Source organism: Vigna angularis, chromosome 7, assembly GCF_016808095.1.
Source record: "Vigna angularis cultivar LongXiaoDou No.4 chromosome 7, ASM1680809v1, whole genome shotgun sequence".
NCBI classification, from domain to species: domain Eukaryota; kingdom Viridiplantae; phylum Streptophyta; class Magnoliopsida; order Fabales; family Fabaceae; genus Vigna; species Vigna angularis.
This window is the reverse complement of record NC_068976.1, coordinates 26,963,749-26,987,974: the sequence shown is the minus strand read 5'-3', so window position 1 is coordinate 26,987,974 and position 24,226 is coordinate 26,963,749. Positions and strand designations below refer to the sequence as shown.

The following is a 24,226-nucleotide window of genomic DNA, read 5'->3' as shown; positions in this document are numbered from 1 at the left end:
CCGATCCTCATCAGTGGGCATGCTAAGCTGGCGGTTCATCCTGATGTTCCGTGATTACTCGTTCTCACGTAGAGGAGGGTAAGTCATGTGTGGGAACGGCAGGAGGTCCTAGTCCTTATGGTTAATTTGGACAGATAGAACTAACCTCGGGTGACAGCTGTTAAGGGTATCCTAGTTACTACATCACCCGGGTGCACGAACGTCGTAGCTACACATAATTCATACAGTCTGGACAGTCAGTCTATTATTAGGCTTTGCATGAACGAGTGATGAATTATCTTGTTTGGTTGATTGTGTGAAATATATGTTTATACATGAATTGAATTACATAAGCTTACCCTATGTTTCCTGTCTTGTCTGTTTTGTACGTTCGGTTGTCTTTCCGTTCAATGATCATTCATGTGGATGTGAGCAGAAGGAGACAAGCTGCTGGAAGAAGCGCTGGAAGAAGAAAATTTTGTTGAAGTAGAAATTAAGACCGAACAGTAGAACCATTTGGTTAGTATTATTAGTTTAGTTTTAAGATGATCGTTCGATCATCTTTTCCCTCTTATTATTGTAGGACCGTTCGGTATAGTCTTTTGTAAACCGTTCGGTCGGGTTTGCTTATGTTGTTCGATTTTAGTTTTCTTGTTTATCTGTAAGGCCGTTCGACCACAAGCGTACATTCTTTATTTTATAAGACTGATCTGTAATATTAATCGATGTGATTATTGTATTATATAGTTTTTACATTGTATTTTGGGATATTACATTTATTCTCTTACAAATTCTAATATATACATATATAGGAAATTTAAAAATAATATATATCTTAATATTTTAATTAATTAATATAATTTACAATATAGTTATGATCTATAACCATGAATATCGTAAGAAAAATTATTTGTATTTTATGCATTTTTATTAGTTGTATCCTTATAAACACAGTCAAGGATTTATAAGAAACTATGTACGATAACTAATAGTGACTTTAATAAAAAAAAGTACAACTACTTTAATTATGTGACTATAATAGTATATAAAATAAAATAAAAATATATATTATGACTATGTTTCGTATATATATTTTTTATAATTTTAATAACTATTTTCATTAAATAATTGTTATAATAATTAATCTATATTATACTTTTAATTAATTTATATTATAATTTTAATTTGTATTATTATAATAAGACTAATATACAAATGAAAAATTAAGTGTTAGTATTTATAATATTTCAGTATCAACTACAACACGAAACAAAGGAGATAGAAAAAAAAATAGACTAAATTTCTTATCTGGTTTTCATATTTGTTTAAATTTTTAAACAAATATTCAATTTTTATTTGATTCAATTTAATTAATTGATTTGAAAAAATAATTGAATAAAATATTTTCATTAAATTCTAGTTATTATATGACATGTGTCATTTCATGGTATTTTTATTTTAACTTTATTTTTTTATTTTAATATTTTTGTCACATATAATTTATTATGTTACATAATGTTAGTGTGTATTCAATTTAATTTTTATATTTAAAATTTTAACTAAACTAAATTCAAATTTGTTAAAAAAATGAAATAATGTTTTTTTCTAGAATGAGACTAAATTAATAATTAAGTTTAGTTTCAACTTATATATACATTTTAAAATATTTTTTTAAATTTATATATTAAATTACTTTACTTAAATATTGAAATTAATTTTACTTTTCAATATGAGTTTTAAAAAATATTAAAAATATTAAGATATTTTCTATGTTAGCTTATTTATAAATTTAATTGACAAATACATTTACACTTTTTTAACTTAATACATTTTACATCTTTGTTAGTTTATTTATAAATTTAATTAGACAAATATAAAAATTTTAAAATTACAAGTGTCAACATTTTTAATATTTAAAACATTATAAGTTTAAAATAAGAATTTTTTAATGAAATTAAAAATGTAAAAAGTAAAATTAATTTGAATATTTAGGTAAAATAATTTAATATATAAATTCTAAAAGATTATGTTCACCTGTATATATAAATTGTAATTAGATTTAATTACTAATTTGATTCTATTTTAGAGAAGAATAACATTATTCTACTTTTAAAAATAATTGAAAATCAATTGAGTTAAAATTTTAAGTATAAAAATTAAATTACACTTTATATATTACTAATACGATAATGTACTGATATTATGTGATAAATAACAACAATTTTTTTTAAAAAAAGTAAATAAAAAAAATAATATGACACGTGACATACGAAAATAATTTAATTTAATTATTTTTACAAATAAAATATTTGATTGAACTAAATAGAAATTAGAAAGTAATTAAATAGTTCAAATGAACACTGGAACAAATAAGGATTTTAACAAAAAAAGACAATGAATAACATGTGTGAGTATATATAGCGTCTAATATATAAAATTTTATTAAAATAAAACTAAAATAAACATAAAATGAATTTATATATTTATTAAAAAATACAAAATAAATAATTAAAGTTGTGTAACTAGTATTTTAAATTTTTAATTACAAAAATTGTTTAACAGGAAATCATGAAAGTAAATACTGTTTTGTGTAAGTAAATGAAAGTATTGATAACCTTTTGACTTTGCAAAATTGAGTAACAACCACGTTTTTCACTTCTTTTATTTTATTCCTTCAAAGATTTAATTGAAATAAAAATTAACAATGTTATAGTATGATTTAAAAAATATACAATATAATATTTTATGTGCAATGAAAATATATTAGTTGGAAGTTACATAAATGCTTTATTGTTATTTTAAAATAAAGTTGTTAATTTATGATAATTATCAATGATCATCCATTTTAGGTCAATATTGTCATTGATCTCCTTAAAAAATAAGTATTGAGGGAGGATGGTAAGAGGGTGAAATAGGAACAAATTCCGTTATTTCAGACTAATTTTCAAAGAGAAAAATCATTTTCACTCTCATATTCAAACTTAACAAATATAATTTTTTTTTTGTCTTATTTTCATCTCTTTTGAATTACGGGTATACTTATATACTTATATACTCATATGTTCACACATTTACTTGTTTTTTACTGTTTTAATATCAATTAGTTAATGTTTATAAAATTATAAATATTATTATAAATAAAACCTAATATTATCAAATATTTAATATTAATAGAAGGTATTATGATTTTATCAATATGAAATATTTTGAAAAAAATTATAAGTATATATATTTCATTGAGTACCAAATAAAATTTCAAAAAAACCAAATTTATTAAATTTAATTAATGAAATAAAGTTGATAAAATTTAAAAATATTTTTAAAAAATTAAAAACGAAAATAGATATTCAAATTTTAAAATATTTTAAATATCTATTAACTCTCATTCTTCAAATTATAATGATATATCGTTTTTATACAATAATAAAAATTATAATACAGCATTTGAATAAAATCGCATAAAAACAAAAGTTAAACTAAATTTTATCTTTCCAACATTCACCTAATTGACAATAACATTAAATTATTATATTATAAAATAATTATACAAAAAATATTAAAATAGTATTTAACACGATAAAAATAAGCAACAAATAAAAATATTAAAAAGAAGTAAAAATAACTCCATTTGTGTTATAAACAAAATTGATAACTATTAAATGGATCATTCAAAGGAAAACAAATATATAAAAATATATAATTAAGAGTGTGATAAGATGAGAATAGTTTAGAGATGTAAGAAAAAAATTTAGATATCAAACTAGTTGAATGATTAGCAAAACAAAAAGAGTTTCTTAAATGAAACAAAAATTAAAAATAAAGGAGATAAATTTTTATATTACCTTGTAAAGGAATGATTTATGTTATTGAACACTTTGAGAATTAATTTACATAGATAATTTGAACATACCTACTTAAAAGTTATAATATGAGAGAAAATATCTTAGATATGTAAATTGATTTTATAATAAACCCAACAATTAAAAAAATAATTAAGAGAAAAAAGTGTACAATTAAAAGAAAAAAATTACAAAATTAAAACCTAAGAATAATATATATATATATATATATATATATAAGATTACCTCATAAACTATGAATATTTTAGTAATTTAAATGGGATAGGATGAGTATTAGGGTGGGTACGAGGACAAGGATGAAGCATAGATGCACATATCTTTCATCATTCTCATATCTAATTGAAAACATTAAGTATTACCCATACTCATATTCATTCAATGTAGGGATTCTCCATCAAAACGGGACAGGTTCGGACAATACCCATGGGACTGATCTATGACATCCCTAGTATTAAGGTCACACAACAGCAACAAAACCACATGTGGTATCCACACAAGAGGTCCAACATCAACATTATATAAAAATCCTCACATGTATCTTATCATCTAAACTAACTTACTCTTAGAGTCAAACCTGCTCTCCCTTTCTACTGCCATAGAGTCTTCGGACAAAGTCTACTTCCCCTACTCATCCATGAGTCTTATGGACGAAAACTCGTATAGTTACGTCAAGTCCATCACTCCCCACTACTCTCCCATAAAGACTTATATTTGGAGTCCACAAGGTCAACTCCTAGAGCCACCTTACCTTGTGTTAAAACTCACATGCTTCTCACCCGAACATTACCACACATGCATGTATTTCATCCAAAACAACCCATATTCTAACTCATCATCATCATTTCAAACCATCCATATAAGATTAAAACCTTAATCCACACATAAACAATGTCTAATGCCCCACGTCTCACTTGGCAAGACCTACACAAAAAGCCAAAGTTTCCTAACGAATCATTTTCTCACCTAATTAGAACAGCTCAGACTCACATGTCGCCTAAGGACACCAAACCCGCACACAACAAAAATCGAAATCAAGAGCCCTCTATTTCAATGTTGCCTAGTGACAAAACAGTTTGACCCGTAAATTTTTGTACCTGTAACCACTCCAAGATGTAAACTAACCACTCTAAAATGTAAACTTAATATTTTTACCTTATCCACTTACTTCCTTTCAATGTTCTTACACTTAGTTATCATCATCACCATAAAATGTACTATAGTAGTCCCAAATACTAAAAAAAAACATATCATAGGATTTAAACTTTTGTATTTATTTCATTCAATTCATAGTACACAACTACTCACAAATTTTCTTAATTGATTCAACTCCGCTTAATTTATCATATTCCTAACTCATTTTCTTTCATCTGACTGAAAATAGTTAGTTTCATTGCATCATAACAAGACCAATTGATCATCATTCATACTTAAGCTCACTATCATTACAATTATTGAAACATTTCAATCCTACACCAATCATCATGATTTTATATATCACCATATATATTCATACAACATAATATTAAATGTTTTGTTCGCAAAATATTGATCAATATTTCTTAAAAAAATTTTATCCATAAAAAGAGCAAAATAAATTTAGTATAATATTATCGTCTCTTACCATGAGATCTCAACTATCCATCACAAAAATAATAGTTTAGTAATATCTACAATATTCTCATGTTAAAACAAAATTTGCTTAACTTCTTTATACATTAGTTTTACTTAAGAACCATAATTTTATATAGCATACATACTTCAACTCAAATCTTGAAATTTTGCATAATATAACCTCTTATAATTATCAAAATTCTTAAAATTCATTTCCATTTATTATGAAAAAAACATTAATGTCACATCAATCACAAATGATCAAAATACCCCTTTAATCCTAAAATTAAACCAAATGTACAAAGAACTATTTAAAAATCTACCAATACATCAAAATAATATTGCTCTCAAATTTGAAAAACTAAGAAGATAAACCTAAAAATAGATTAATCATACTCAATTTATTTATCTAACCACCTATCTCTAATCAACTATCTCAATAGTCAAAGAACCATATTTCATAAATCAATTATCAAAATATTAGCCTAATCAAACTGTGAGGAAAGAAAGAAAATTGATTTTATCAATATGTCTCAAACAAAAACAAGGTGATGCCAAACACCTTACTCCCTTCCATTTGCAACATGACGCCTAATGCCACCCTACATCGCCCAATAATATTGTGACAATAACAAGTGTTCACTTCAACATATTTCCTAAGACTATGATATGTTAACTTTTTGACAATATATTATGTGTCACTATTTTACTGATGAACCATGATATTTTAACAACTTTTTTTAACAATATTTTGACAACAAACTATGTGTCACTGTTTTATTGATTCGTATATTTGAAATAGACCAATCACAAATTACCAATTGATTGTTGTAAAAAAATTATCAAAAAAAATGGTTAAATTTTTTTTTCCTATTTTCTATTATACATATGTAACGAGGAGGATAATATGTATTAGTAATGTTTGAAAATTATGATTTATATATACAAATAAAGAATAATTGATGTAAAAGAGAAAGGAGGAGAAAAAATTAGTGTTTGATATTAAATGCTTTTACTTAAATGTACTACGATTAAGTAATTATCCATTGTATTTCCTTACTTTTACTTTACATGCACGTCTAAGCATAAATTTGCACTTGGGGACAGTTAAACAAAACAAATATTTACTTTTTTGAATTGTTTCAATTACAAAACAAATCGTTAAAATTTTATTTTAATTTAATTTTAACATTCAATTTTAAATTAGTATATTAAAGCATTTTTAAAATTAATATCAACTCACCAAATCTTTATTTTTTATAGTACTCTTTAATCATAAAAACAAATCATAAAAACAAAAGTATAATATTTTATTTTTATCTACTAGAAATTTTTTTTATGTACTGCATCCATATAATTTTCTTTTAAGTTTTCTTTTTAAATTCATTCGCTTTCACTTCTTCGTCTCCCCGATTAAACAACACCTCACTCCATTATCTGGCTCTTCCATTTACTCTACCCACAATTCTTCCATGACTCTTCCTTTAAAAAGACGAATATATCCCCATGTATATCCAGAATGTTCTAGAGACTCCCTGATCTTTCTCTGTTTCTAAAATTCCTTAGAAAAACACACTAACTCTTCACAGTGCAAGTCATCACTGAATGTTTGGTGAAGAAACTCAACTTTGATAAGAGGGAACACAAGCAAGAGATTCTCAACATGTTCGGAGTAGTTTTCCCGAACCGGAGCTTCCCCATGGACATCTCAACCTTCGCCCAAATCGACACCTTCCACTGGGTTCTCGACATGAACACTTTTGTAGGTAACATCAACCCTAAACTCAAAACCCCACCTTTATTTCTCACCCCGCAGCACATTACCCTTCAATTTTACTAACCCTCTAACTTGTGCAGGAGAGGCGTACGACCAGGTTCGCGACCTCTGCATCTTCCTCCTTAACGGCTTCACCCTACCGCCGGAGAAAGCGCTCGCCGTCTACATCCAGTCGCCAGGATCGCCCTTCGTCTTCTGCGGCGCCGTCACTGTGGCGCGCCCCTCTGCCGTCCTCACACTCTCGTGGCCGGAGCCCGGCGCTGGTGGGCCGCTGCAGCTGACGGCGGACGCGCAGCCGCTTTCTGCGAAGATCGGCGTGTCGGTGGAAGATCTGGCCACGTTGCCGTCGCTGGACGTGGCGGCAGAGAAGCGAATTGAAGGGTTGGCGATGAAGGTTGGAGAAAACCTGTTCAATTTCATGCAATCGTTTTGCGGTGTGGATGGGTCCAAGTTGGTTGTTCCCATGGATATCTTAGACCGGTGGTTCAAGAAGTTTCAAGAACGGGCCAAGCGTGACCCTGAATACTTGAAGGGTTTCGCTATGTAAGTCTAGAATGTCTTCTTTTTGTTAATTAATTGTTTAAATTTGTAATGACAAAAAATATAGATGGAATACTATCTTGTATTGTGATTCTAGCTTTCATGTTTGATTTTTCTGGGAACTTGTGCTCACTTCATAATTTTGTTTAATGCACTGAGAGTTTTGATTGGAATTTGAACAATGTCTTACTGAAACATAGAATGCAGGTAAATGTGAGATGGAACCTTATTGTGATTTTTTCTTAATTCATGTCTGATAACAGTGCAGATTCACAGGTGCAAGGATAAGTTAAAATGTTCAGATGACATTGTTATGTTTGGGGTTGGATTACTCATGACGTGTTGCTAGTTCTGTATACAGTGTTTAATTTCATGTTTCAGATGTGATTTCTAGAAGTTAAGGTTATAATTTTTGCTTTTACCTTATTCTTAATATGATAGCAAACGTGTCATGGATTGTTGTCTGATCTGATCATCATGGTTTGAATGGTGAAAGCAACTCAGGTTCAAGAAATTGCAGAAGAAAGAAGTTGCAGCATTAATTTTTTATTTGGTGAAAAAGAAATTGCTGGAATAATTAGTTGTAATAATTGGTAGGGTTTTTATTGAAATGATACTAGAAATGCACTGAAAAGCACACCAGAGTAATTAGATGATTCTATTCCAGTTTTGTTCTGCACTTGATAAGGGATGGGTTTTGCCAAGGGTTGTCTTGTCTCCTGTTGGCCATGCCCATGATTCTTTTAGCTTATAGCATAGAAATGGTCCTATTCTTCTATTTTAAGAGAATCTTAGAAAATTTAGGTACATTCTTATTTTAATTTTTGTGAAATTACATGCTGACGATGTAATTAAATTAGTAATCTGAGTGAGTAGTCGCACCTGTTTTTAAATTAAGAAATAAAGACAATTTATTTTATTAGTTTGTATTTGAAATATTTTATTTATTTATATGTAATAAATTTTAGGATAATATTATTTATTAGTGGTAATTGTATCTTTGTGAAAAGAGATAAATGTCACTGTTTAAGACTAGCAAACGTTCCAGGATGGCCCAAACCCATTAAGATTTTGGGAGTTGCTCCCTCCACCCCCACACGTCTCTTCCTCCACCTCCCCAATTTTCTAAAATGCCAATTATATCCTTCTAAAATGACAATTATATCCTCAAAAGTTAAAATTTTTTATTTTTATTATTTTAATATTTTAATTTATTTAAAACTTCTGATTTACTTCCCTCTGCACCTCTTCCTCTCTTCCATTTTCGTTTACCTTTCTCTCTTCCGTCAAGCTTCTTCTCCATTTCCGTTTATCATTTTCTTTTCAAGCCTCATCAACCTTTCACTTCTATTTCTCCATTTCTTTCTTCTTACCATATATAACATTTAAAATTATAAATTTAAATATAAATTACTGTAAATAAAATAAACAAATAAAATAAAACGAAACGTAAAAGGAACACTGCCTCTGGACGGATGACATCCTTCAACGGATGTCAACATTCCTTTTAGGTTTCGTTTTTATTTTACTACGTTTTGCGGCTCATGCAAGGATTATAGGCTTGGATATTCAAAGGATTATTGGAAGTATGGGAAGGGTTTAGGGTTTAGAATTATAGGAAGGATTATGACTACGTACCTGGAGAGGAACCACGACAAGGACACTACACCATAAACGCACTGCACCACGTATTGCACCGAGAACAAGAGGAAGATTGCTTGATAATTCTTTTCACGATCACCAAGCTTTGCAGAAAAATATTTTACTCATACAAGGAACTACGTAGGTTATCAGTAAAATATGTTATAAATGAATAAAATTAAAAAACAATAATTTTAAAAATAAAATTTTACTGAGGAGCAAAATAGTAAAGGAAAGGTGGAGAAAGGGGCAAAAAAGTAAAGGGCAGGTGGAGGAAGAGATGTGTGGGGGTGGAGGGAGCAACTCCCTAAGATTTTTTGCGCAACCATGAAACAAGCCCAATAGCCTCTTATAGGGCCTACACATTCACATAATAATGACATGGGTGTTGCTCCCTCCACCCCCACATGCTTCTCCCTCCACCTCCCCAATTTTATATAATTCCAACTATGTCCTAACCCAATTTTATATAATTCCAATTATGTCCTAAAGTTAAATTTTTTTACTTTTTTTATTTTAATATTTTAATTAATTTAAATTTACTTTTTCCTAAACCTACCAACCTTTCATTTTCATCTCTCACTTCTCACTTCCCACTTTCGTAACTCTCCCTCACTTCCGTAAGCTCTTCTCACTTCCGTCTCCAACTTCTCCATTTTTTTCCATTTCTTTCTCCATTTGTTTCTCCATTTATTCTTTGTTTATCGTTTTTGTAGAAGATCGTTTGGTGTGGAGCAACACTGGTGCGGAGGAAACAGCGTGTGCGGAGGAAACGAGCAGATCTGCGTCCCAGGTTGGTCTTTCACCCCGTGCTTGTCGACGATGTTACTGTGCAGGAAAGGCTGAAACGGATGTGGGACATCCGTTTGCCTTCGACGGATGTCCGACTTCCGTCGACGGATGTGGGATATCCGTTGAAGGCCAATCGGATATCCCACATCCGTTTCGGCTCTGCTGAATTTTTTTTACTTTTTTAATTGTTTTTAAATTATTATAACTGAAATATATATTTATATATTTGATATATTTATTGTTAAATGTTTTTAAATTTTTTTTTGACTTAGATTATTATTTGAATATTTTATAAATTTTTTTATTTGTAGTTTGTAAATAAATTGATTAAGAATTAGATACGAAAATTTTTATATATTTAAATTATTTTTATTTCTTAAAATAAATATTATCAATTTAATTTATTTAATATTAGTAAATTTGTATTTGTATTTATTTTATTTATAGTAAATTTGTATTTGTAATAATAATTAATTTAATAATAATTAAATGGAAATGTATTTAAATATATTATTTTAATTAATTAGCTAATTGTTTCTTTTATTTAATTTTTGTTGTAAGTTAATAAATTAATTATTATTAGTTTAATTTATTTTGAATTGCATTTTTTATAGTTTATTAATGATATTTGAAACAATAATTTATTTTAATTTTTGAAATTAAATAAACAAATTATTGTTAGAAATGGCAAGAACACGTGGTGCATCTTTTAATTCTCGAGGTGAGAGTTCTCGAGGAGAGAGTTCTCGAGGAGAGAGTTCGTCGCAGGGCGAAGCTCGGAGAAGACCTACCGTTTCTGCTCGTAGAAGTCGGGCAGCTCCTATCCAGCATGACCCCATAGCTGAGGAGCGAGCCGTTGAGGAACAAACATATGAGGCGTATGAGACTCATGGAGAGGAGCATGCAGATGTTCATGACATACAAGAGGATGTCGCTGGATTTCCTGGAGGTCCACACGATCATTCATTGCTGACGCACTATGTTCAGCATGTAGCTTATGCTATTTCCCAAGGCCGGGTGAGTGCAAAAATAAAATTTATTTTATTATTTTTTTAATAGAAAATTTATTAAATATTGATGTGTAGGATCGAGGGGACACACTGAAGTTGATCTCCCACGGAAAAAAAGTAAATAAGTTAGGACCATGCCACGAGGGAATTCAAGACATTGTGTTGAATTCCAGTTTGATGCCTCTTACAGGGATTTGTTATGATTACGTTGATAAGGGGTTACTCCTCGGATTCATAGAGAGGTGGCATTTTGAGACCAGTAGTTTCCATCTCCCTATAGGGGAGATGTCGATTACTCTTGATGACGTCTCGACATTACTTCACCTGCCCGTGATGGGACAAATGTGTGATTTGGAGGAGTTGGAGTTTGAGGAGGCTCGTACAGCCCTTGTGCAACTGCTCGGCGTTGATGGTGGCACAGCAGGTGCTGAGATGGAGGACGCACGTGGTCCGAAAGTCAGACTCAGCTGGCTTAGAGAGATATATGTTCAGAGGTGTGAGTCGCAGCATTGGGACTATGCTGCTAGAGCATATTTGTTGCATCTAGTAGGATGTACGATTTTTGCAAATAAGAGTGCCAGTTCTATACGCGTGTCTTACTTATTGTTATTTAGAGACGTACACGCGTGTGGCAGATATGCCTGGGGTGTTGCTGCACTCGCCTATTTGTACGAGCAGCTCGGGGATGCGAGTCTCGCGTCCACGAAGCAGATGGCTGGATATTTGACTCTATTTCAGGTGCAGTTATAACTTTGACATTTATTTCATGTATTTATTTCCATGTTCGAACATGGATGTAATTTAATTGAATGATTATTTTTTTAGAGTTGGATATACGAACATTTCCCTGGCTTGGGGAGGAGGCGGTTGGTGACTTCTTACGATGATACCACACCACGTGCCATGAGGTGGCAGAGCCCTAGACAGAGTTCCACTCTCACAGAGATTCGGTCACAGTTGGATGCGCTGACATACAGTGGAGTTGTATGGCATCCATATGAGGGGCATCGAGGCATTCGGCCATTCTTCGGCATCTGTATGTATTCTGGATGGATTCGGATTGGTGACACCCTTTGGCGTCATTTGCCTGAGCGTGTGCTGAGGCAATTTGGGTTTCAGCAAGACATTCCACGATCACCGACTACGGTTCCAGATGCAGATGTAGTGGCCATTGATCATATGTGGTTGCACTTCAGAGCTCACGTTGTGAGTAATGTCAGACATGCAGCATCTCCTTCTGACTGTGTTGATGGGTACATTCAGTGGTTCAGAAGGGTTTCGCATCCTTATATTATTGTTACTGCAGATGACGCGCGACCGGCTCTTGCACCTAGACAACGCCCCGATGTTCCACGGGAGGCACGACCCCATCGTAGATCGTCTCCACCTTCACCATCTGGCGCCCTGGTGTATTATTTTTCATTGCTTATATTATTAAATTTTGATCACCTTGTTTATTTAATTGTTTGATATAATTATAATGCAGCCTAGATTTAGGCGAATGGCGAGAATGTTACAGTCCTTGATATCATGTCGTCATGTCACCGAGGGTACTGTTGCACATCAGGTGTCAGTGGACCTGCTTCAGATTGCTAATGAAGGCATCGACGAATATTCCACGCCTAGGAGAGAGCAGAGGCATGTGCGTGGTAGACGGTCGACGTCTAATTGATAGGACTTTATATTTCCTTTATCTGATTATGTATTACAGGACTTTAAATTATCTTTGTATTTGTAATAGACATTTATAATTTCTTATAATTTCAATGTTTTCATTTTGAGTTACATGTTCTTTTATATTGGTTATGTAGATGATCAAATATTTATATGTTTAAGTGGAAAAAAAAAAGAACTTAATTAACAACAAGTAATATAAATATGATCATATATAAATAAATACTACATAAATATCACGAATAATAAAAATATAATTATCATGAATACTGACAATAAGTACTTAAATAACAAAATATAATAGTGTATTTCTACATATCTTCATACATAATATAAATATCATGAATCACCTAAGTCAACATAAGATGTTGTTATGTCCATCAACTGTTCAAATGCGTGCATCCTACTAGTATAAATAGATGACCACGCTCGTGCCTCAGGATAACAGTGGGTTGAGGACATGATATTCACCGTGGGCAACGGACAACCTTCTTGTAGCTTAACCTACATTATACAAATAACAAAATATAATTGAGTGATAAGTAATTTTAAAATAAATTCATAACAAAATGCACTTACCTGCACAAAATGACATCCATGAACATGTCCTATACAAATTAAGCGATGTTGAGTGATATCAGAAGGTGGTGTGGAACGTAGTGGAAAGATAGTATAATTTTGAGAGTATGACAAACACACTAAGATAACGTTATATCGGTTAGCAATTGCATAACCAATGTCTGGTAATGTCATCCACTTGCTCGTGTTAGCCTGTTATGAATAAAAGTTGTTAGAAAAAACCCTTTGTGCAATAAAGAAACTACATAAAACGGGAAACACTTACCGCAGACAGTGACTGCACCAACAAAGAGGACCTCAGTTCTTCTAGTCTATCATAGCCTCCTACTAGGCTTGCATATTCATCACGCCATCCACTCAGGTCTTTGTACAACTCATTCCTCACAACGGGCCATGAATCTTCTCCGAGTCCCAACAACGCAGCAATGCATCTATACCCACAGTGACCATCAGCCACAACATCAACAACGTCCACAATAAAGGGGTGAGTAGTAGAATGAAACTGGTCTATCATTGGAACTCTCCTTTTCTTCATTGCTTTTGGCTTTGATTGTAATTTACTTCTCACAGATGAAGATTCTATGGTTGAATGAAAGGCGTCCACATACTCAAAATATGATGGATCCCGCGTAGTAGACCTTTCACTTCGTTTAACTTTACTTTTTTGTGCACCCTTTGTCTTGACTTTATGTAATGGAGGGACCATTGATGTCAATGTAGGACAAACAATTTCAAGTAACTTCTGCTTGATGGTGACTTTACCGCCAATGTCAACCTCATTGAATCGTTCTTCTACTTGTTTCAACTCATCTTTAATGGATAACTGAGGCTTAGTTTCATTTAATTCAACATTTGAGAAATGCAATCTTCGCCACATGATATGAAATTCACCTATAGGGATCATCCTAGGATCATATCGTGCTAATTCACATGCACATGGGACACCAAATGTACGTCTCAATACGCATCCACACTTTGAGGAGTCCAATCCTATCTGCTGCACTATTTTCAATTCCTTAGCAATGAGATCCAATGCATATCGAGACACACGCCCAATAAGTTCTCTATATATGTAGCCTTTAAAATAGTCACTCCTGAGCAACAAACTACTTTCAAATGACGCCTTAATCTTGTTGTGTTGTAAGATAATGACGTTATGAATACTATCCCAACAAGAACACAAATCACCCATACTATTGCCCAGAACTTTCTTCAGGCTCCAATGAGCAGATTCAGCCCTGAAACAAAAAAAAAACTTCAACAAGTACAAATAAATATTTATCTACAAAACAAATAAATAAAATAACATTACAAAATACCTATTTGTGGTTGTGTTCCCTAAATGCATTACTTTGTTCGTCCAGAACTTTACAAAGTATGTGCTGTACGGAATAATCCAATTCTGATTAACATATTCAAAGAACAAAGGCCATGATCTGCTTGCGTATTCAAAACCATTCACATACTCAGCAAACAAGCTTTCATCAGCACAATCCATCACATTTTCCCATGCATCCATCAACACTTCCCAAACCTCAGTAGAATGAACTAACATTTTGCATTTAGCTTTAACATTTTTAAGGATGTGGAACCGACATAACATCTGATATGACTCAGGGAATACACTTGATATGACATTCATCAAAGCCAAGTCTCGGTCAGTCACAATAACTTTAGGACCACCCTCAGATGTTAAAAATAAACCTTTCAACTTTTCCAAAGCCCATGTGAAATTACTCTGCCTTTCAGTAGACAAGAAAGCAAATGCTGCTGAGAAGGTTAACCCTGTAGACGTCATACCCACAATCTCAAGCAACGGAAGTCTATATCTATTTGTTTTATATGTGGAATCCATCATAAATACAACATTAAATGAGTTTAACAATTTCACCGCATCAGGATGTGTCCAAAACAAGTCAGTAACAACCTTTGAATCATCAGCACACCTACTCCAGTGAATGTACTTATCCCGATCCAACAACATCATAAGTTGTTGTAGTTCAGTTCTGGACCCTCTTAATGATCGTTTATACGCATGCCTTGCGTTGTAGATTTGTTTAATCGTTGTGACATTTCGATCATTATTTTGTTTGAGTGTTAATAAAATATTTGCAGGTGTAACTTTACTCTTTGTCATATCAACCAGTAATGACTTCTCACTCGTATTTAACCTGCCAGCATAAGGGTGACCCACTAAAGTTTCAGCCAACTCATGGTTGTGATGTCCACACATCACCTTCAACACCCATCCGGCCCCATTTGAACATGGTTTACCCTTTAATCTAAACGGACATTCACATTTACGAGTGTCGTATACACTAGCCACTGCATCAGCTTTGTATTTCCTATATTTTCCCCCTCTTTCACATCCAAGTATGACATACGTTTTTCTTCCCCGTACACCAGTAGCTATGTCAGATCTTATTATTACCACAACAAATCCTAAATCAAAAGCCATCCCTCTTACCCATTGAATTAAATGCTCCCGTGAATGAAATATTTCATTTGTTGTAAATCTATTTGTTAAATCTCTCTCTACAACTTTGCTAATTGATGAAGACAAATCAGATTTCAAACTACAACCAATCTGAGAATCCATATGAAGATATTCATTCATTTTTAATAATAATCACCTACAAAATTATAATGACCCTTATTAACATAATTAATAATTAATCAAACAAATATAAAAATATTAATATAATTAAATTATATATTTGATATAAATAGAGTAATAAATAATTTTTTTATATAATTATCAAATTATTAAAGAATTAAAGATACAAAAATCATCTATAACAAATTCATATTTTAACAAAATTATTACGTTTAAAAACTAACCATATATAACATTTAAAATTATAAATTTAAATATAACTTACTGTAAATAAAATAAACAAATAAAATAAAAACGAAACTTAAAAGGAAACTGTTTCTGGACGGATGACATCCTTCAACGGATGTCAACATCCGTTGAAGGCAAAACGGATGTCGACATCCGTTTCGCCTTCAACGGATGTTGACATCCGTTGAAGGATGTCATCCGTCCAGAAACAGTTTCCCTTTTACGTTTCGGTTTTATTTTACTCCTGATGCAAAGATTACAGGCTTGGATATTAAAAAGATTATTGGAAGTATGGGAAACGTTTAGGGTTTGGGATTATAGGAAGGATTATGACTACGTACCTGGAGAGGAACCACAATAAGAACACTACACCATAAACGCACTGCACCACGTACTGTACCGAGAACAAGAGGAAGATTGCTTGATAATTCTTTTCACGATCACCAAGCTTTGCAGAAAAATATTTTACTCATACAAGAAACTACGTAGGTTATCACTGAAATATGTTATAAATGAATAAAATTAAAAAACAATAATTTTTAAAATAAAATGTTACTGAGGGGCAAAATAGTAAAGGAAAGGTAGAGGAAGGGGCAAAAAAGTAAAGGGGAGGTGGAGGAAGAGATGCGTGGGGGTGAAGGGAGCAACTCCCTAATGACATGACTGATAAACTCTGAAGCCTGCTTCAATAAAGTTTTGCACTTGTTTTAATAAAGGTTTAATAACCAATTTAGTCCCCACTTTGGTTGAAAAATCTCAATTTAGTCCCTCGTTATAAAAGTGTTTTACATTAGTTCTAACTTTTAAAATAGTGGGTCAGATTGGTCCCTTTCGTTAAATATAAGTTAACGAAATTAATGGATGATGATGTGACACAGCTTAAAGCTGATGTGTTAGATTGGTCCCTCGTTAGCTTTAAGTTGTGTCACATCATCATCCATTAATTTTGTTAACTTATATTTAACAGAAAGGACCGATCTGACCCACTATTTTAAAAGTTAGGACTAATTCAAAACACTTTTATAACGAGGGACTAAATTGAGATTTTTCAACCAAAGTGAGGACTAAATTGGCTATTAAACCTTTAATAAACTTATTAATTTGAGATAAGTTTGGATAAGACTATCCATTCTTCTGATCTTGAAAGAGATACGGTCCATCCTATTACACGCAAATTTATGTTGTTCATTGAAAAGTTTTTTCCAAAGGACTCGACTGAAAGAGAGCATGAACTAAGAAAGAGAGCATGAACTAATATTTTTTTTTATTGACTAGAACTTAAACTTGGTTTACACTCGAATTGATATTATAATTTTTAACACAATTTAAAATGAATTTTCAAATTTGGTTTTGGTTGTTGGAATATCTCCAATCAACATTTAAGGCAAGATATTTTTTTATTAAAATAAGTGAACTGAAAAAGTTCTAATTCCTAAATTTCAAACCAAATGGAAAAGTTGGTTCTTTGCAACAAAATTAATATTTCATTTAATATTTAATACCTTTCAACACAAGTCTTTTAAAAGTTTTGAAGTTACAAAATAATACATAAATATTTAAGGTTAATTGTAAAATAATTCATAATTAATCTTTATTATTTCAAATTTAATAATAAGGTATGAACCCAATTCAATGAACATAACTATTGTCTGAACTCAATTTTACTATTTTAATTCAATCAATTTAACTTAATTTTGACCTTATATAAACTCAATTTGACCTGATTTGAGTCTATTCAACTCAATTCAACATAGTCTCAACTTAATTCAATCTAATTTAGATCTATTGTTGATGTGATCAAATTAATATTACTAAACTATAAAAACATCAATATTGCTAAGATAGTAGCAAAAAATATAAAGTCAATTCTAAGTCGTCTTCTAATAAATACAAAATTGATTTCAAACAAATTAATCTTATAAAAAATATACAAAAAGATTAGTCAAATAAAATAAAAATAGTATAAGAAAATAAAGACATGTAAAATAAATAAAAGATTAAATAATAAAATAAGAAATCAAGAAAAGAAAACAAATTGGAAAAAGATAAAAGAGATATAAAATCAATAATAATGAAAATAGTTGATTTCATTATTTTTTTTTTCAAAATAGATTCATCATCGATTATTTATAGATCATTATTCAACTGATTATTATTTTTTATTTTAATTAAATGTAAAAACCTTTTAGATTATATCTCATAAATTTAACCAAAGTGTACATTATCAATTAACCTCTAGTATGCTTAACAACATATATATTTTTGTTTCTTTCTAAGTAAAAAGCTAACTAACCAAACTACATTTTTTATTAACTCTTGTTATTTTTACTTTTAATCAAAGTACATTCTCAATTATCAACAAAAACTTATTCAATCACAAAAAGACTTCTAACTTTAATCAAAATAGATTTTTAAGTAAAATTAAAAACGATTAGACTCACACGGTCACACACACACATACACACACACACACACATATATATATATATATATATATATATATATATATATATTATTAAAATGTATAAAGAATAATTCTGATGTATTATTTCAAAGAGTAAATACCATATATATACACAGACAAGGATCCTATAATCCTTCATCTATAAAAGGAATGACAAGTGCACAAATCTGCACAAATTATAATAATATCTAAATTATAACTAACACATTATTTAATTGCCTAATATCTCTTAATAGAATATTTGACATATCTTATATGAATATTATACATTCCCAACTTGAATAGAGACTCATTAAACAATCTTCGTGACACTCTTTTGGTGAGAACATCAACCAACTACAATTATGATCTTACAAAAGAAAATGAAATTATTCTAGCTTCAAGCTTCTCTTTGATGAAATGTCTATCAATCTTCATATGCTTTGTTCTATCATGTTGCACAGGATTGTGAGTAATTGCTAGCCGAAGTATTGTCACAGTACAATTCATTTGGTTTAAAGCCCAAATCTAATAACACATTTTTAATCCACAAAAGTTCATATACACCTAGTGTCATGCCTCTGAATTCTACTTTAGCACTAGATCTTGCTACTATAGGTTGTCTTTTACATCTCTAAATTAAAGGATTCTCTCTACAAAAGTAAAGTATCCAGAGGTAGATCTTCTATTATGTTTTGAACCTGCCCAATCTGCATCAGTGTACCCTTCTACCTTTAAGTTTCCATGATTTGAGAACAAAATTCCTTTTCCAGGAGCGAACTTCAAATATCTCAAAATCCTCTCATCAACATCCATATGAAGTTTTCGTGGGTCATGCATAAATTGACTAACAACATTCACTGCATAGGGGATATCTGGACGTGTATGGCACAAATAAATTAATTTTCCTACCAGCCTTTGGTATTTTCCTCTGTCTATGCTTGTTGATTTTGAGCATTGAAAGAGTTTATGATTTTGTTCAATTGGTGTATTAGCTGATTTACTCCCAAGTAGCCTAGTTTCCGTTAGTAAGTCAATAGTATATTTTCTTTGACATAGAAAAATACCATGTTTTGATCTAGCTACTTCAATACCCAAAAGTTGTTTGAGGTTTCCAAGTTGTTTCATCTCAAATTCAGATGCAAGGTATTATTGTAAGCTAGAAATATCATATTAGTCATTTCCTGTAACAATCATGTCATTTACATATATAATCAAAGCTGTAATTTTTCATTTTCCTCTCTTAAAAAATAAGGTGTGATAAGAGTTACTTGCTCTATAGCCAAAAGCCTTCATAGACTTGGTAAACCTTCCAAACCATGCTCTTGGGGATTGTTTTAATCCATATAGAGCCTTCTTTAATTTGCAAACATTCATTCCAATTGAATCTGTCCTGCCTGGTGGAGAATCCATATAAATTTCTTTTGAAATTTCTCCATGTAGGAAAGCATTTTTCATATCAAATTGTAGAAGAGGCCAATCTTGGTTTGCAGCTAGCGACAGAAGTATTCTCATAGTATTGAGCTTGGCTATCAGTGCAAATGTCTCTTTGTAATCTACACCATAAGACTGGGTGTAACCTTTAGCCACAAGTCGTGCTTTATACCTCTCAATACTTCCATCAGCTTTATTCTTCATTGTAAAGACCCATTTGCAACAAACAATTTTCTTTGCTCTTTGTAAGGAAACAAGATCCCAAGTGTTGTTTTTTTCTAAAGCCGCCATCTCTTCAACCATTGCTTTGGTCCATCTAGGATATGCCAAAGCTTCCTGTATATTATTAGGAATAGAAATTGAATATACTTGAGATACAAATGATACATATGACTGAGATAACTTATGAGATGACACATATTTACTAATGGGATATTTAACTTTGGCTTGGAGGTCTGGTTCATATTTAGTTGGAGGTTGACCACGGTTAGAACGAGGTGGAAGAATATATTGGACAGTAGTAGACTTAGTGTTTGGTGTGCTGGTGGTCTCACACATACAAATTCCATGATCAATTTCATCTAAATCAGTAATATCAAAGATAGGATCAAAAGGTACCTCTGAAGAGTCAAGTTGAACCTGTGGAGAAGATTGAGCCAATTGGTTATGATAAGAAGACACTGTATTACCTAGAAAATAAGTGTCCACGTTTAGGATTGGCTCACTTCCTGTAGAATGATCCACACACGATAATTTATCTTCATAATATAATTTTATATCTGAGATATCAAACATACTAACACCATGATTATGCACTTCACTTTCATTGCCTCCTTGAAGTGGAGAATCAACATAAAAAATTTCATGCTCATTAAATATCACATCCAAAGAAATATAAAATTTCTTTGATGATGGATGATAAGCATGATAACCTTCTTGAGTTGATCCATACCCAATAAAAACACATTTGATCTCTCGTTCTTCAAGCTTTGTACGTTGATGTGGGTGTAAGTGAACATGTATAACACATCCAAAAATATGAGGTGGTAAATAAACTATGGGAGGAAGGATACAATTATCAGACAACACATCGAAATGCCTTCAAAGGTTAAGCACACTAGAAGGGGTTCGATTAATTAAATAAACGACAGAGCTCACAGCCTCACCCCATAAATGAGATGATACATTACCATCTATCAAAAGTGATCTTGTCACCTCTAATATATGTCTATTTTTCCTCTCAGCCACTCCATTTTGTTGTGGTGAATAAGGACATGTAGTTTGATGCAAGATGCCTTTAGAGTTCATAAACTCTATTAATTCAGTCTTAAAATATTTCCCTTCATTGTCTGATCGAATAACATTAATAGATGTGTTAAATTGTGTAACGATCAAATGATAGAAGGAACAAACCATATCACACACATCACTTTTATGTTTAAGCAAATATACAGGTTACCCGAGTACAATCATCAACAAAACTGATAAACCATTTTTTTTCCATTATGTGCAGATTGTGGAGTAGGGCCCCAAACATCTATGTGAATTAATGAAAAAGGAAAATCAGTTTTGTTATTGCTTAAAGGAAACACAACACGATGCTTTTTTGACATAACAAAACTTTCACAAAAAAAATCAGAAATATTGCATTTATGAAATAGTGATGGAAACATTTTTTTTTAAATAACCAAAAGAGGGATGTCCCAACCGTCTATGCCATATTCAAATTTCCTTCTGTTTTTATCTTGTATATGATCATTCGCAAGACAAGCCAACCTCTTATATGGGTTTGTTGTGAGACAGTTTTAAGATAATACAAGGCAATACAAGAATGTGATTTGGTTAACTTGCTGACGGAGATAAGATTACAGTTTAATGTAGGAACAAATAAAACTAGGAGTCGATAAGGAGGGTGAGAGCGATACAATACATATACCTTCAATGGGACCCATTAGCATTAATAATAATAGTTTTAGAATAATTAGAGGAAACATTAGTGATTTATTTGTTCAAACCTTACTCTAATACCATTTTAAGAAGTGGACTTTAGGCCCAACTCAACCCCGCAAAACCGACTTGTAAGGTGAGGTCTGCACCCACTTATATAGTATAAATTGACCTTATTTCTAATTGATGTGGAACTTCCAACACACCCTCCTCACTAGTGCTGCCAAAATGGGTTGTAACTCACGAGTCAACCCGGCTCACCACGGGTTTAAGTCGGGTTGGGTTTGAAAAAAATGAAATTTTTTTATGCGGGCTAGTTTTCAACCCGGCTCACTTTCAACCCGGCTCACCGGGTTGAACCTGTGGTGAAACTTATTATTTTGTGTTTCAATATTATTAATTAACACTTTTTTTATTATATTGTAGATGGTGATAAAGAACATGTTCCAAAGAGAAAAATATTATAGATTTATCTATTCAAGACTCTAATATTATAAATGGACAAGTGATACAAAAATTATAAATATTAAAAACTTATTTGTTCGTCTTTTGTACATGTTTTTCGATTACGCTTGGATTGAATGATATCATTTTTTATTTTGAATTATCTTTGGAGTTTAACATCATTTTAGTGTGACGTTTATTTAGATTTGAATTAAAAAAAATTATAATTTTTTATTTATAAAAAAACTTATAATTAAATGGGCCAGTGAGCTAGCCCGTTTAACCCACCAACCCGTGGTGGGTCGAGCCGGGTTCGAAGTTTTTCAGCTTGCTAATAAATGAGCCGAGTTGGGTTGACTCACTAAGTGACCAACCCGTGGTGGGTCGGGCTGGGTCGAGCCAGGTTACCCGTTTTGACAGCTCTACTTTGCACGCCAAGGTATATACATCTCGAGCGTAAAGCTAGACATTAATGAGTGGTCCGATAGCAACCCAATAGCGGGTGAAACAATATGCTCAACAAACAACAAATATCGCTAGGATAGACTTTGATACCATATTAAAAGGTTTAAAGAATAATTCTTATGTATTATTTCAAAGTGTAGAGTACCATATATATAACACAAGGATCCTATAATCCTTCATCTATTAAAGAAATGACATATATATATATATATATATATATATATATATATCTAAATTAAATAATCCCTGCACAAATTATAATAATATCTAAATTATAACTAGCACAATATTTGATTGCCTAATATCCGTTAATAAAATATTTTACATATTTTAACACACACACACACACACACACACACACACACACACACACACACACACACACACACATATATATATATATATATATATATATATATATATATATGGGGTTTGCTAACTTGCGTACGCTTATTTTTCAGTTGGTACATTTTAACAATGTGTATCGGGTTTTAGTAGACAAAAAACCCTCATATATTATGGATTCTAAGTTTTAAGATCAAGGGTATTTGAATAATTTTATTCTCAAAACTAAAACAAGAAAAAGAAACCCCCCAAGCCCTTACTCACCTCCCTCATTTCTCTCAACCCTTTTGCTTTCATCTCTCACTCTAACATTTTCTTTATCATCCCTACTGTAGTCCCAAGTGAAATAATCCGAAACACTCACCGTTAAACAATTTGCCTTTGTAAATAGTTTAGTCATTGGCATATTCACCTTCAGGCAAAGGTTCATTCAAGATCTCCTCAATTTCATCATCTTCACTAACCTCTCTAATTTCATCATCTGTAGATGTTGAATCATCATATCTAAAAAAAACCCTCCAGCCAAATTACCAATTCCTTCGAATGTCATTATGTTTGTGAAAATTAGATAAGACAAAAATTATAAAATGAAAACTCATTATAAAATCATTTATTGTAAGAAATTCTTTAACAGCGAATATTTTTTATTTTTTCCTCGACCAATTACCAATTATTTCATATGTCATTATGCTTGTGAAAATTAGATAAGACAAAAATTATAAAATGAAAACTCATTATAAAATCATTTTATGTAAGAAATTATTTAACAATCAGTGTTTCTGATTTTTATCGGTTGGAACTACCATATAGGATGACAGAGAAAATGTTGGAGTGAGAGAG

At 31.4% G+C, this 24,226-nt stretch overlaps 3 protein-coding genes across 8 annotated transcripts; 2 read left to right on the top strand and 1 right to left on the bottom strand.

The window, feature by feature from the left end:
* Positions 1 to 6,850: 6,850 nt before the first annotated feature.
* LOC108337506 (protein OPI10 homolog) lies at positions 6,851 to 8,574 on the top strand. Of its 4 annotated transcripts, none has more exons than XM_052880831.1 (3): positions 6,851 to 7,216; positions 7,308 to 7,770; positions 8,264 to 8,574. In XM_052880831.1, the coding sequence occupies exons 1-3, from the start codon at positions 7,114 to 7,116 to the stop codon at positions 8,307 to 8,309; spliced, it is 612 nt and encodes a 203-aa protein (XP_052736791.1). In that variant the 5' UTR covers positions 6,851 to 7,113; the 3' UTR covers positions 8,310 to 8,574. The 4 variants fall into 4 exon arrangements, with proteins under 4 accessions (XP_052736791.1, XP_052736792.1, XP_052736793.1 ...); XM_052880832.1 differs by lacking the exon at positions 8,264 to 8,574 and adding an exon at positions 8,209 to 8,254; XM_052880833.1 differs by lacking the exon at positions 8,264 to 8,574 and adding an exon at positions 8,031 to 8,158.
* Positions 8,575 to 9,747: 1,173 nt separating this feature from the next.
* Positions 9,748 to 12,970, top strand: LOC128197786 (protein MAINTENANCE OF MERISTEMS-like). Of its 3 annotated transcripts, XM_052880568.1 has the most exons (6): positions 9,748 to 10,201; positions 10,883 to 11,217; positions 11,286 to 11,948; positions 12,036 to 12,416; positions 12,517 to 12,617; positions 12,697 to 12,878. In XM_052880568.1, the coding sequence occupies exons 2-6, from the start codon at positions 10,885 to 10,887 to the stop codon at positions 12,734 to 12,736; spliced, it is 1,518 nt and encodes a 505-aa protein (XP_052736528.1). In that variant the 5' UTR covers positions 9,748 to 10,201; positions 10,883 to 10,884; the 3' UTR covers positions 12,737 to 12,878. The 3 variants fall into 3 exon arrangements, with proteins under 3 accessions (XP_052736528.1, XP_052736527.1, XP_052736529.1); XM_052880567.1 differs by having other exon boundaries at positions 12,036 to 12,617; positions 12,697 to 12,970; XM_052880569.1 differs by having other exon boundaries at positions 12,517 to 12,836.
* Positions 12,971 to 13,223: 253 nt separating this feature from the next.
* On the bottom strand, positions 13,224 to 15,921 carry LOC108339450 (PKS-NRPS hybrid synthetase cheA-like). The gene is made up of 5 exons (XM_052880712.1): positions 15,377 to 15,921; positions 14,783 to 15,292; positions 13,729 to 14,701; positions 13,464 to 13,655; positions 13,224 to 13,388 (listed from the first exon to the last, which is right to left on the bottom strand). The coding sequence occupies exons 1-5, from the start codon at positions 15,919 to 15,921 to the stop codon at positions 13,224 to 13,226; spliced, it is 2,385 nt and encodes a 794-aa protein (XP_052736672.1).
* Between the last annotated feature and the right edge of the window lie 8,305 nt (positions 15,922 to 24,226).

What these genes read in the sequence shown, in the direction of transcription:
- LOC108339450 (XM_052880712.1), bottom strand. Translation starts at nt 15,921, where the DNA reads ATGGCTTTTGATTTAGGATTTGTTGTGGTAATAATAAGATCTGACATA. An exon ending in TCAAAGGTTGTTACTGACTT is followed by an intron (nt 15,293 to 15,376) that starts GTTTTGGACACA and finishes TAAAACAAATAG; the next exon opens with ATATAGACTTCCGTTGCTTG. An exon ending in ATGGATGTCATTTTGTGCAG is followed by an intron (nt 13,389 to 13,463) that starts GTAAGTGCATTT and finishes TGTATAATGTAG; the next exon opens with GTTAAGCTACAAGAAGGTTG.
- LOC108337506 (XM_052880831.1), top strand. Translation starts at nt 7,114, where the DNA reads ATGTTCGGAGTAGTTTTCCCGAACCGGAGCTTCCCCATGGACATCTCA. An exon ending in CGACATGAACACTTTTGTAG is followed by an intron (nt 7,217 to 7,307) that starts GTAACATCAACC and finishes TAACTTGTGCAG; the next exon opens with GAGAGGCGTACGACCAGGTT. An exon ending in TACTTGAAGGGTTTCGCTAT is followed by an intron (nt 7,771 to 8,263) that starts GTAAGTCTAGAA and finishes GAATGGTGAAAG; the next exon opens with CAACTCAGGTTCAAGAAATT.
- LOC128197786 (XM_052880567.1), top strand. Translation starts at nt 10,885, where the DNA reads ATGGCAAGAACACGTGGTGCATCTTTTAATTCTCGAGGTGAGAGTTCT. An exon ending in ATGCTATTTCCCAAGGCCGG is followed by an intron (nt 11,218 to 11,285) that starts GTGAGTGCAAAA and finishes ATTGATGTGTAG; the next exon opens with GATCGAGGGGACACACTGAA. An exon ending in GATATTTGACTCTATTTCAG is followed by an intron (nt 11,949 to 12,035) that starts GTGCAGTTATAA and finishes TTATTTTTTTAG; the next exon opens with AGTTGGATATACGAACATTT.